The 15,000-nt window shown below is 31.0% G+C and overlaps 1 protein-coding gene across 2 annotated transcripts in view; it reads right to left on the reverse strand.

The window, feature by feature from the left end:
• Positions 1–15,000, reverse strand: part of LOC119579506 (semaphorin-1A-like) — a 36,830-nt gene that overhangs the window by 15,712 nt on the left and 6,118 nt on the right. Inside the window, exons 5-14 of one of the 2 annotated variants that reach the window (XM_037927366.1) lie at positions 14,630–14,734; positions 14,233–14,321; positions 13,333–13,474; positions 12,718–12,920; positions 11,973–12,118; positions 11,271–11,359; positions 10,643–10,871; positions 10,098–10,321; positions 9,393–9,600; positions 7,634–7,756 (exon numbers count right to left, since the gene is read on the reverse strand). In XM_037927366.1, coding sequence (XP_037783294.1) covers positions 7,636–7,756; positions 9,393–9,600; positions 10,098–10,321; positions 10,643–10,871; positions 11,271–11,359; positions 11,973–12,118; positions 12,718–12,920; positions 13,333–13,474; positions 14,233–14,321; positions 14,630–14,734 — 1,556 coding nt within the window. In that variant the 3' untranslated portion in view covers positions 7,634–7,635. The remainder of the gene's footprint in view (positions 1–7,633; positions 7,757–9,392; positions 9,601–10,097; positions 10,322–10,642; positions 10,872–11,270; positions 11,360–11,972; positions 12,119–12,717; positions 12,921–13,332; positions 13,475–14,232; positions 14,322–14,629; positions 14,735–15,000) is intronic. The other variant, XM_037927365.1, reaches the window with a different exon arrangement.

Consider the following 15,000-nt stretch of genomic DNA (forward strand, 5'->3'; position numbering starts at 1 on the left):
TATATAATATAAATATATATATTTATAAATAAATATTATAAATAATATAATATATATATATAATATAAAATATAATATATATTAATATAAATATATATATATATATAAATATAATATATATATATATATAATTATTATATATATAAATATAAATATAAATATATTATATAAATATTATATATATATAAATATAAATCTATATATATATAAATATAAATATAATTATATATAATTATATATTTAATTATATATGTAAATATATATATATATATATATATATATATATATTATACATAAATATATATATATATATATATATATATATATATATATATATATATATATATATATATTATGTAACACATATATATATATATATAAATTATATTATTATATATATATATATATTTAATATAATATATATAATATATATATATATATATATGTACCACACACACACACACACACACACACACACACACACACACATATATATATATATATATATATACATATATATACATATATATACATATATATACATATATATATATATATATATGTGTATATGTGTATATGTATATGTATGTATGTATATATGTATGCATGTATATATGTATGTATATATGTATGTATATGTATGTATGTATATATGTATGTATGTATGTATATATGTATGTGTATGTGTGTGTGTGTGTGTGTGTGTGTGTGTGTGTGTGTGTGTGTGTGTGTGTGTGTGTGTGTGTGTGTATGCGTGTGTATGTGCATATATATACACATATATACATATATACATATACATATACACACACACACACACACACACACACACACATATATATATAAATATATATAACTATATATAACTATATATATATATATATATATATATATAAATATATATAAATATGTATATATATATATATATAAATATATATAAATATGTATATATATATATATAAATATATATAAATATGTATTATATATATATATATATATATATATATATATATTTATATATATATATATATATATATATATATATATATATATATATATATATATATATATAGTATATATATATATATATATATATATATATATATATATATATATATATTTACTTTTTGAACATTACACATAATATGCAATGCACAACTGGTACAAAACTCTCAGAATTCTTAAAAACAATCATATTACTCAGAATATCTGAAGAGAAGCTCAGAGGTTGATTTAAAAAAAAAATAAATAAATAATACAGAGATGAATAAATACTTGTTATCTAATCACATTTCCTAAATTACAATCTTTACATGCTAAGAAACATACAACATCCAATGATACAAATAACATTCTTTTGCTAAAAATATAAACAATGACACTTCAACATTTGCTGTGCACTATAATTATCATTTGAGTGACTTTCTATGCTACATTCTTTATAATTAGTGCTATGAATATCATATATCAAAACATAAATTGCAAATTTTACAGTGTTTTACATTGATCCTACACCACATAACTACCAAATATCAATACATAATTCAAGGTCTATCTGATACAAAATCATTAAATTCACCACATACACATATTGTGGAGTGAACACAAACATTAAGTGATGTTTCTGGTTTTGTGAAAGGTCCTCCCATATTTTGAAGGAATAAGTCACCATATACTTTCCTGCATTTGTGTGTTCAACCATTTCTAGACCTGTTGCTTTTCTTTCTTTTGTAGGTTTAGCTTTTACACCACAGGATACAGCATCCTTCACAAGTCAAGTGAATATTCAAAATCTTCAATAGTCTTATTAATCAAATTCATGATGCTAATCATGATACTCTATCTAAACCCCCAAAACAAGTGCCACTTCCAGAGGGCTTTCCGACCCTTAGGAAGTAAATATATGAATATAAAATGCATTAGAACTGAATACACTTATGACATAAAAAATCCACAGGGGATATGCCTGTGAGACTTATTTGAAGAATATCTTAATAGTGCAAGGCTGCACTTTACTTGTTACAATTTTCTTTTTCAGGAAACTCATACATGATATTTAGGAAACAAATATAGTACAGTACTAGTCAAAAGTTTTGCATGCCTATGAGTAGCCATACAAAATATGATAAAAAGAAAAAGAAAAAGTTACTTATGATGGTCAAGGGGTTGTCTAAAATTTGGAATGATCTGTAATGTTGTCTTGAGAATTAATCCCTATCATTTGTATTATGAACACTTAATCAGTGAGTCATGGTTTATGTTTTGTTCTCTGAATTAACACTCTGCTGGGACACAATATTTCATGTATAACTGAGGTTTAAAGAAATTCCTCAAAGAGAACAACCACAGTACATCATCCACAAAACAATGGTCTGGATGGCCAAGGAAGACAGAGGAGCCTATGAACATCTTTAAGCATATATAGGAGTTTAACTCTTGTACTACCACAAGAGGGAAAAACCCTAGTATCTTTGATGACATACCTGTAAGGACAGTTGCATGGCAAATCCAGAAACTTAGGTATAAGAGCATGGGAGCACTCTCAAAAAAATCTCACTGACAAATACTCAAGAGGGTATGGGAGTTGAGTTTGCCAACAAGCATTCCATGCATTATGGCTATTTTTTACAGGGACTTGTATGTGAACTGAGGTTGTGACCCATTTGATCTCCGGCATATTGAACTTACAGTGAAATATTCAATTCAATCATGGTATGAGGCTGCTTCTCAAAGAGAGTTTATGCAGTCTTCTAAGGCTTAACGAGAATGAAAAAGTGAATCAGTACAGTTAACTCATTTTCTCATAATGCACTTTGGGGACAGCCTGGTCAACACAGGCACGGATGTGCTTCAGCAGGAAGGAGCCCCTTCATACACAGCCAAATCAGTGACAGAGTGGCTCAAAGACTGTGGACTAGCCAGACAGCAGTCCTGATTTAAACATAATTGAAAACCTCGGAAGCATTATCAAGCATGCTTTACAAAAAAAAGTAAGCTCTGTGCCATGGCTCAAGTCAGCAATAAGGGAATCATGAGTAAACACTGATTCCTCAACCACTTCCAACCCCTAAGCATCAATGTTGCCAGTAAAGTACTAATGGTTAGTATAATGTATTACTGTATATAATAACTTCACTTTTGTTGTGGGGAGGATAATGCAAAACATTTGCCTATTACTGTGTGTGTGTGTGTGTGTGTGTGTGTGTGTGTGTGTGTGTGTGTGTGTGTGTGTGTGTGTGTGTGTGTGTGTTATATGTGTGTGTGTGTATATATCTGTGTGTGTGTATATATGTGTGTGTGTATATATATGTATGTATGTATGTATGTATGTGTGTGTGTGTGTGTATGTGTGTGTGTGTGTGTGTGTGTGTGTGTGTGAGTGTGTGTGAGTGTGTGTGTGTGTGTGTATGTGTGTGTGTGTGTGTGTGTATATGTGTGTGTGTGTGTGTGTGTGTGTGTGTGTGTGTGTGTGTGTGTGTGTGTGTGTGTGTGTGTGTGTGTGTGTGTGTGTGTGTGTGTGTGTGTGTGTGATAAATATGTATATATACATATATATACAATATATACACACACATATATATATATATATATATATATATATACATTATACATATATATACACACACATATATATACATTATACATATATACATATATATATACATATAAATATATATATACATAAATATATATATATACATATATATACTATATATAATACATATAACATATATGTACATATGATATATAAATAATATAAAATACATAATATATACATACATATATACATCTATGTATATACATATATATATACAATATATATATACTATATATATATACATATATATTATACATATATAATATATACATATATATATATAACATATATATATATACATAATATATATATATATATACTATATATATATCATATATATATACATATATATATTATACATTATATATATATAATATATATATATATATATATATATATATACATATATAATATATAATAATATAATATATATAACATATATAATAATATATATATATATATATAAACCTATATGTTAATGACCATCAGCACAAGACTCTCACATAAATGGGAAAAAAATACCATACCTTGTTCCCACATTTTAACAAAAGTCTCATCCCATCCTCTTCCCCTTCATTACAAACCATGGTGTTTTTTTTCCCTAAAAACAACACAAGAACAACACCTGTACTGGAGTTTAATCCTTATTTAATAGGAAACATTTCCAATATATATCATGAACATCATATAGTATATCTAAAATGAGAATTTGTATAACAACTCTGCCTTCAAGGAAATGCACCTCAGCCTGAAAATTTGGGCACAGTGAAACATATAAGTTTATCTCTTAAGCAATGTAAAGAAGAATGTAGTGGCAGTAACACCCTAACTGTAAATGAACTGTGTTTCACTAAAAAGTTTCTGTATTTAGTTTGTGATCCTTACTGCAAATCACTGCAATATCCCACTGGTAAGACATTTTCAATAACATCTTTCTGTGCATCTCCATTCATTTATTCAAATTTCACAAATCTGAACTGGGCATTCTTAGATTTTTTTTATCTAGGCTTATTTATTTTAGTGTAATTCATTACACTCTATCCTATACAAATATGCTATAGTGCATGTCAACTGAATATAAGGAGGCCACACTCCCTAGACAAATAACAAGGTATCATACCCCATGCCATCACCTGATGTTTAACCCATTAGACGAAAACAATTCACAATAACATTTCCCGCTCAATAAAAAATAATAATTTTGCAGTTATTTTTGTAATAAAAATAAGGAAAGGCTATTTGCAATAAAATTAGAGCAACTATACAAGTACAAGGATACCTGAAAAGTGTTTATACCACTTTTTACTCATCACTCATTTTTACAACTATGAAATCAGTTTGAAAATAGAGTACGGCTTCTATAGTCATAATCATAACTACTATGATTATTGAAAAAAATAATTTAAAAAATAGTACAGCCCAAACAGTTTTATCAATAAAAGAATTTGCAACTGTTCACACTTCATTCACTCTGTATCCCTTGATCATGATAATTTATTTTGACCAATGGAAGGTGACTTGTGGTACTGCTGTTACCTGTTCTGACAAAAATAGAAAATCAGACTAAAACTTAAGATTTCCTATCATATGTGATTAATAGTGCACCAGAAAGATGTAATTTAAACTTAAAATTACATATGCTGGAATTATTACAATAACTGGTTTGTGAAAAAGTTATCATGAACTAATGAAAAATGTAAACTAGAGAAGAGGCAAATACTATTGATCAAGTTATAAGACAAATATTATCATGAGTCAATACTCATGACACATCTCAAGTAGCTGTATGATTAACCCTTTGCAGGGGGTGGGCCTCTATATCCCAACTGAGTGAACTATAAACTGTTGTATTCCATATGAAAATATGCTCATTACTCAGCTGAAATCTTAACATTAAAATTTCTATAAGACTTCCACCACATATTAGTCTTTTGAAGCAGCTTCTCTAAAAACTGGCTTTTATTAAGTAGCAGAAGCATAATCATTTTTTTTTGTATATTCATCTATGAATGCAATAAAAATAATAGGTTAAAAAAAGAACAAATGGAAATGCCAAACATTTCTAGAAAAAAAAAAAAAAAAAAAAAAAGCGAAGCAATACAAAGGTTTCTAAACAATATTCACTGGACAAAAATCAACCCTTATTTTGTATTAATGGTTGGTAACATCCTTTCTTTCAAGCAATTACAAGATATTGCTAAAGAGTTCAATGAAGGCTGTTTGCAAGCTAAATTTTGTTTAATCTAACATTTTCAATACACCTCTTTTTTCCAGGACAATTTTTTCATATCTAAAAATCTTTTTCTTATAGTTATCCTTAAAAAAAAAAAAAAAAAAAAAAATCTACACATGAAACTTAATTTTGTACCACACTTTCACAGCTTTTGCAATGATAATGCATTTACAAAGCCTTTTACTAAATCTCTCACACGCAAGTGTTCTTACCATATTTCCCCGTTATAAAATGTTAATGCAGTTTTGTATTTATCTCTTTAGCACATTCCATTAATAATATTTTCTTAAACAGAGATGAGACCTATCAATCTCTTCTAACACAGCTTCTTAATCACCTGTTGGGACCTCTAAATATATAGTCTATGAAATATTCAAACAATAACCTAGGCAACCAAATATTTTTTTTAACTTTATGAGAAAATACTCTGCCATTCTCAATAATTGTATTCCAACTTCTAAACCAACGTTGTAAATCTTCAGTACTAAATAAATAGAAATGTAGTAATACCCATAGATATGCATGTCTGGCACACTGTAAATAAATAAGGTACCAGCTGAGTGTAACGTTGTTCATAATTTATGGTGGAGTTTTGCATGATAAAAAATATCACTTAACCAATACACAGAACTATGTTGTCAAATAAATCAAATAAATTTAAATGCAGTAATATTTTACTATGTTAGTCATAATACTATATATAAACAGTAATTTCATGTGATTTACATCATTATCCATGTGAGACATATTCTCAGCTACAACCTACCATATGAAAAAGCTTGTCATTCCATATAATTTACATAATAACCTATGAAATATATATTCTCAGCTATTCCTTATCTAAATGACACCAGTCTGTCTCATCCTAAAAGTGGAAGCAATAACAATCATTAACAGCATTAATCCCCCAATTTTTGACTCATAGTACTAAAAACTATACATATTTCTTAATCTAGCTACAAAAAGTATTAAAATAAATATTAATGTATCAAATTATATTTTTACATACACCTACATACATTTTACATACATTCTGAAATGCCCATATCATCCAAAACATTTTTTAAAATGTCACTGGCAGAATATTCACAGTTTAACAATTATACACCTCCAAAAAATAAATAGCAGCAATATATATACAGTATAACATACAGTACACAAGACATATGCACATTTCATTCTATGTCCCAAACGAATGAAGAAGAGAGCGAATAAAAAAGAAGAGGTTCGCATGATTTCCACTTGTATGCATTAAGCAAATGAGTCCTTAATTAACTGCATTATTATGTATGGAACAAGTAGCAAAAATCCCCATAATTTCAGACACACCCTAGCAATTACCGAGATCTCTTAGTTTCCATGGGGGTGCAGCTATCCCAAGCACTCATGTAAAGTGGTTCTCTTTCACTGTCTCACTGAGTAGAGGGCTCAGTTTAAGCCCTTAAGCATCTGAGAACAAATGCATATTCAGTGTTAGTGCCACTCTCCACCAGAGGAACACCTGCTAAGGGGCACCAAACACCTTTATTACGTGTCTCACTTCTACTTGTGAGGGTGCAATGTAGGGCTTTTTTTTTGGTATGTTCATGCCAACGTGGCTCAGAAACAAGTTCAGCGAATTGAGGGATTGTTGGTGGTGGTTGGGGGGATGGAGGGACAAAGTAAATAATAATTTTAAAAACGAAAAAAAGAAAAGAAAAGAAAAGAGAATTTTGACTAATAGGTGACATGGCAACAGTGTTTCTAGCCTCGGTGGCACAGTGACAGTCTCTTTTGTGGGTTATTTTTTGAAGCAGTAGTACCTCTAAATCTTGTAGGGAGGAGAGTGGAAGTGAGGAGGCGCTTGAGGGCGTGAGGGAGCCGAGTACTGAGATGAGCAAGGGTTGCGAAGTGCCATAGCGCCAATCTCCACTGCCTGACCATGACTGCTTCCCAATTTTAAGGTAAAAGTGGTCAAAATATTTATATTACTAGCAAGTGGAAACCATAAGGCTTGAAGATTTTTTTTTTTTTTTCTATTTTTCTCCATTCATTGCATACATTCATATGTATAGCATGAACTGTAATGAAGTCACTTAGTTCTTTCCCATTAAACTATTTTCCAAAAAAAAGCAGTACTTCTCAAAAAACATGACAAAATGAATCTACTTCTGAAAAAGAAGCAGCAAGCTTAATGAAAGACAATCACTTACTTCCTGCTCTAATAAAAACACAAATAACATTAAAGGAAATTTCACTCTTTACTCTCCTCACACAGCCTTGCAACTGCATTCCACTCTGACAATAATAGATGTAATTTCTAAATCATTAAAGGATGACTGTCAAAAAACATATTATAATATGGACCCTTCATACCTAAGATAAAAAAAATAGATAAATAATATCATAAATATGTGATTACCACTAAAAGAATTTCAGTTATCAAACGAATATATGATAAAAAACAAAAGCATAATAATGTCATAAATAACAACATAAAATTCTCAAGTACTCAAAATATATATATGGATATTCGTAAAAATCTAACTAATAAAAAGAAATGGCTAAAAGTTTCTCAAAGATGGAGATCTTTACAGCACACTAAACAAAATATAATAAAACAAAGATTATGAATGTCAACAATAATAATAATAAAGGAAATAATAATAATAATAATAATAATAATAATAATAATAATAATTAATAATAATAACAATAACAATAATAATAATAATCATTATTATAAAAACTATCATCATAATTTTTTAACATTACCTTTGTATTATTACAATTACTATTATTATTATTATTATTATTATTATGATTATTATTATTATTATTATCATTATTATTATTATTATTATTATTATTATTATTATTACTATTATTAATGTTATCATGATTATCATGATCATATCATCATCGTCATCTATTAATAAATATCAATAATATCAATAACATCAACAACAATAATAATAATAATAATAATAATAATAATAATAATAATAATAATAATAATAACAATGATAACAATTCTTATCATTATTATTATCATCATTATTAAAACAATAATCATAATAATCATAATGATAATCACAATAATGATGATGATGATAATCATTATAGTAATTATCATTATCATCATCAATATCACAATTACTGTTATTGTCATCATCATCATTATCATATCATTACCATCAGTATCATAATCATTAACATCATCATTATTGTATATTAATAAATAACAACAGTAATAAATAACAACAGTAATAAATATAATAATTACAACTATAATCATCATAATCATAATCATAATGGTAATGATAATCATAGTCATAACAATACCAATAAACTAATAATAATAATAATAATAATAATAATAATAATAATAATAATAATAATAATAACTATAATGAGTCAAGTAATCTATCATCCTATGGGAACCAAATGAAATCAAAGACTTTGCAACATTTACCCCAAAATGAAAAAAAAAAAAAAAAAAAAAGAAAGAAAGAAAAAAATCTCTTTAAAAAAACAACAACAAAAGAAAAGAAAAACAAATGCCTTAGGAGCATCACTCACGGATTGGGATTTTGTCTCTGATCAAAATACTCATAGTCAGTGTCTGCGTAGAGCTGGTTGTCCTCATCTTTGTTGCACTTCTTGCCACAGAAGAAACCCGTGATGAAACCAAGAATGAGGGCGCCGATGGTGGCTGAGGCAACAGCAATGGCCAGGGTCTCTGCAGTGAACTGCTGCGGTACGGTCTGGGCCCTCGTTATATCATGGTCTGATTGGGGGGGAGAATGTTTAAGGATACCTAAACCTTTATATGCTACTGAGAGAGGAAAATGAGGAAATAGAAAGTTATTCAGAAAAATTCCGCTAAACCCACGTGGCTTAACTGTTCTTACATAACATGAATATGGAGTTCTCTCTCATCATTTATATAAGCATGAAACAATCTATCTTTTAAGTTCTTGTCTGGTCTAACAGTGAAAGCAGATAACTTAATGTTCATCAGAATGTACAGACATGCTTCCAAGCTGATAACAAATGTAGAATCTAACAACTTTGCAATATATCACAAATGGTTCTCAATATCTAAATATCTGTCAGTCTAGATAGATTTTCTTGAAAAAAAAAAGGAAAGCACATAGCTCTTTCAATAATGATCAACTGCAAAAAAGAGAACTACATTGAACTGTTCCATCCAACTGAAAAGTATGTGAATCCCAAAGAACAACTCATTATCCAAAAATAAGAAACTTAGAATCTCAAACATACCACCAACATCAGGCTGGTTGTGAATGGGGGGAAGTGTGCCTGAAGACTCCCGATTGATAGAGGCAGAGTGTGCAGGCGGCTTAACCTTTTTCTCAGTATTGCCACAGTCGCTGTGCACACCTTCGCTCACATTCTGGATCATTTCCTTGCCAGACGTGTAAAGGCGACATTTGTTCTTGTTCTTGTCCCAAGCACAATAGGGGTCTTGCAAGGCTACACACTCACTGGAAGGCATTACAGAAAATAGATATGAGATTTTGTCAGAGAGATTATACCCAACGAATGAAAATGAGATGACAACAAAAAATTAAATAAGACATAGCATCACTGCAACTCTGTTATCAATATCTGAAATATGCATGACTAAATGAAAAGAAGCCCTTCTATCTCAATCAACAAATCACTTATATTCTCCAGTCTTGTGCTTGCAATTTGGAAAAGTTGATCTTACACTGTAATATTTAGCTTATTCTTTCCAGCCAACATAACATACCACAGCAGAGCTAGCAAAGACTAACTTGTATCACCTCTGTAAAAATGCATACCTGCATTCAGTAATCTTATTGGTCTGACATCGGCTCAAAAGAATGGAGTGTATCCTTGATCGTGAACTGACAAGTAGCCGTGGTTGCTTTCCTTTTGGCTTGATGATCTGGAGAGAAGTGACAGCCATGTTTGAGGGGAAGACAGTGATATCTTCTATGATGAAGGGTTCCACATCCTGGTATGAGTCTGCAGATTTTGTGTTGATGGCCTTGATCACTTTGCCATCATCTGTAATGGAGTGCATTGTGTTAGCATGAGAGCAATGAGTAAATCCTAGTTAACAAATAATCATAGTGTTGGTACCTAATTTCATCATTCTGTCATCTTTAGGTGAGAAAGTTTTATTAGGGTGTACAGTAATGCATAAAATTGCGGTTATAAAATATTACAAAGAACACAAAAAGTATAGGTAATAAATCTATAAATATGTAATATTCTTGTTTGTTATTTCAAATACCAAGATGTGTTCTTATTTGTTTTAATGTAAGAGAATGGAGGAAATGTGAACAAGAAAATCTAATTTCAATTCCATCAAAAAATAAATAAATAACAAATAAGACCAAGACTCCAGAAGTGACAGTCATAAGAGAAAATGACTAATTTACAGCTAATACAATTTCTACTTACCAGTGCCAATAAAAAGTACATCATAATATTTGTTATCTGGAGTTTTAACTTGCTGATCGACTGCTATGGATGTGAAGCGACCACTGTAGCTGAAAAAAATATTTAAAAAATTAAAAATTTTGTTTCATGCAGTATAAAGTAATCAATTCTTTCATTCGCACATTCTCTCTCTCTCTCTCTCTATCTCTATCTCCCTCTCTCTCTCTATCTCCCTCTCTCTATCTCTATCTCCCTCTCTATCTCTATCTCCCTCTCTATCTCTATCTCCCTCTCTCTCTCTATCTCCCTCTCTCTCTCTATCTCTATCTCCCTCTCTCTCTCTCTATCTCTCTCTCCCTCGCTCTTGCACCTATGCACTCACTCACTCACTCACCTACAAACTCATCGACTCACCTACACACTCACACATTCACTCATTAACCTGTGCACTCACTCACCTATGCACAATTCATTCACTCACTCACTCACTCATTTTGTTACTAGCTCACTCATTCAGTCAGACAAGAAAAAAAAGAAAGAAAGAAAGAAAGAAAGAAAGAAAAAAAAAAAGAAAAAAAAAAAAAAAAAAAAAAAAGTGATACAATGATAATATCTTTTTGCTACTTTTTATGACATTTTCTGCATATTTTTAACTGAATAAGAATTATTTACATTTTAAAAACCAAAACGGAAAAGAGAAAAAGAAAGAGAGAAAATACTCACTGGAAGCTGGTGCTAATGAGTATAGGCTGGCCAAAGAATGCAGGCACAGCTTCGTCCATGAGTGAGTGTGACTTGATGAAGTTCAGAGTGACGTCAGGCAGAGTGCTCGAGTCCTTCACACACTGTCCAGGTCTTGGTTCAGGTACCTGTTAATAGTTCACAAAACAATCTAGTAAAAGAAATGCATAATAATCTCTAAATGCATGTTACTGTTATAAACTAAATGCAGTTTATTCATTATAAATACCAGTGCTACTTATATGATAATACCTGTTTTAAATCCTTCTACAAAAAGAAATCTGAATTAAATTCTATGGTGTCTCTCTATAGCTCCAACAGTTAAGTTTCTTCAAAAATATGGCAAATGATCATACATAAAGATTCTGATCCTTTGTAGATAGTAAAATTATAAGTAGCAACTTTATTCTGAAAAGTGATGGTTGTAATCATATAGATCTCTATGTCTTATCCAGCATCTTTTCCATATTTCATTACATAAAAAAAATATTTAAAAACATCCTCAGCACTTGCATATCTAACCAACTGAAGGCATGCCAAATCAACCTGAATTTTTACAGAATACAGCAATGTTAAAGTAAACATAGTCAGCTATACAATACAACATTTATGGGTCTGACAAGATATGTTCTACATTCCCTAATGTGCAAATCAAAGACGTTATCAGTCAAAAGATTTTTATGCAAATACTTTCACCCAACTCTTGTCATCCTCCTCTCCCTCTCACCTGAGTTCCATGAACAGGCAGCCAGTTAGCATTCACAGAGGCCTGCCCTTTGAATGGTCCCTCAAATGTATCCATAATGTCTTGAAATGTGAAAGCACAAACTGCTGATCCTGGGATTGAGTTCTCTGGGGTGGTGAAGACACCATACAGAAGGGTGGTTGCGTGACCTCCATACCGCCCTTCAACAGGTTCAGTTGTGGCCTCTGTAAGTGTTGGTAGAGTATAATCACCTTTGGTATTATTTGTATTTCCAGGGTTATGGCAATACTAAATTTTATAGGTTCTAATAACTAATGTACTCTTAAAGCTTATGTATTCAACATTTTACTTTCTACTACATTATACACTTCTGGGTTGTCTTAGCCTGTTTCAGTAATGAAAGATTTATAAATTTCTTACTTGTTCCATTCTTTGCAGAATGAAAACACATACTGGGTCTCTCTCTCTATTTTCTTACCCCTTACTATACAATATAATCTTAAAACATATACAGAAACCCTCTATTCTACCACTCAATTATATTATAAAGAAGTCCCTCCCTCAAGAACAACAAAACAGTATCAAAGAAATTATCGCCCATGAATAATTAGCACCAGAATATCCATCCACACTCACGTATCTCATTGAAGTAGAAGGGGAAGTCGCCGGACACAGAGCAGTTGAGTCTCGATTTCAAGTAAGAGGTCCACTTGTTCCTGAACTTGTGCGGGCCGCCTTTGTCATGCCGGCACACGCGGGCCACACGTGAATACAGGGTCTTGAGGGAAGTGAAAAAATGGTATATATTTATCTTAAGAATGTTGTAGTTGCTAAAATTCACAGCAGGTTCTTGTCAAACGTGTCACCTGCTATTCTCAATTGCCAGTGAAATCACAAATACAGTTCCAACTAAAACATTAAAAGTTTCAAGTTCCATTCACAATAGGTCTTGTTTCCAACAATTTGCATATCATTAAACATCACTTCCCCACTGAAATGGGCCTCATACAAGTGAGAACCAATTCGGGTATTTGCAACGCAGATGTGTTATTTGATATAAATATTCCTGTAATTTCATTTTCTAAATTTCAAATTTTATTATCTATCTGTCTGTCTATTTCTATAGAGAGTGAACCCATTTCAAATTTCGGTACACCTGTTCATTTTTTTTCTTTTCTTTCTTAAACACATACAAGCGAACAATAAATGCGTGCCATACCCCTCCATTCACTTCGATTCTTCAATATAAATTAGAAAAGTCAAAATGTTATGCAACATACGCTTAAAATGTTTTTACTGATTAGGCACTTTTGCCAAGGAAATGTATTATGGAGATTCCTAGCAACATCAAAAAGAAAAGACTCTCAAAGCTCTCCTATTTAATTAAATCCACACAAAAGATTAGGATAGACCAACCTAAATGAAATAATAAAAAACGATATAAATAATTTTGTACGCATAAGCCAGCTCTTTGCTCTAAATTAATTACCAGACACAAAAATCCCTTTGCCAGAGAGCGCGGGCCATAAAACATACCTTCCCACAGTTCAGATACTCGACTGCAATCTCTCGGAAGAAGAAGTAGACGAAATCACCGAGAGCGAAAGAACTCACGAAGTTGGGGGCTGAAAGGAGAGAGCAAATATATATGATTCTAAAGTTATTTTCTCATTTTTTTGTGCTCATGTTCATTTGAAACTTTCGTACACATTTTTCGTCACAAACAAATATGTCCGTAAGAGTATGAATTGGCACGCGCACGCACACAGACAGGCACGCACAAATACGCGCACGCACACGCACACACACGCGCACGCACACACACCACACACACACACACTTGCGACCATACATATACACACTCCCCCTTTCCCCGTTACCAACACACATTCGCACACCCTTTCCACGCCCACACTCAACGCACTCTCCTCACCATTTAGCGTGGACAGATCATACTGTTCGGTTCGCAAAGGATCGCGGTAAATCAGCGGTTCCAGCCCAGCGAAGTCGGCAATGGTTCCCACATACAGGTGACCATCTGGGCATGAGAGAAGAGAAGACAATTTAGATACATGAATAGGGATACAGTTAGTAAACGTGACTATATAATCACAGTACTGCAAACATTAATAAAGATTTTAATAACAACAGACAATGAAAACAATAACGATGACCCTTAACAAACGATGATTGCAAGAACAACACCAATAATAATAATAATAATAATGAAATAAATAGAAAAAAATATAATGATTATAACAAAACTAGGACGATGGTGGTGAATGAAGAAGGTAAGAAACACAA

Source organism: Penaeus monodon, chromosome 12 (assembly GCF_015228065.2).
Source record: "Penaeus monodon isolate SGIC_2016 chromosome 12, NSTDA_Pmon_1, whole genome shotgun sequence".
In the NCBI taxonomy this organism is placed as follows: Eukaryota; Metazoa; Arthropoda; class Malacostraca; order Decapoda; family Penaeidae; genus Penaeus; species Penaeus monodon.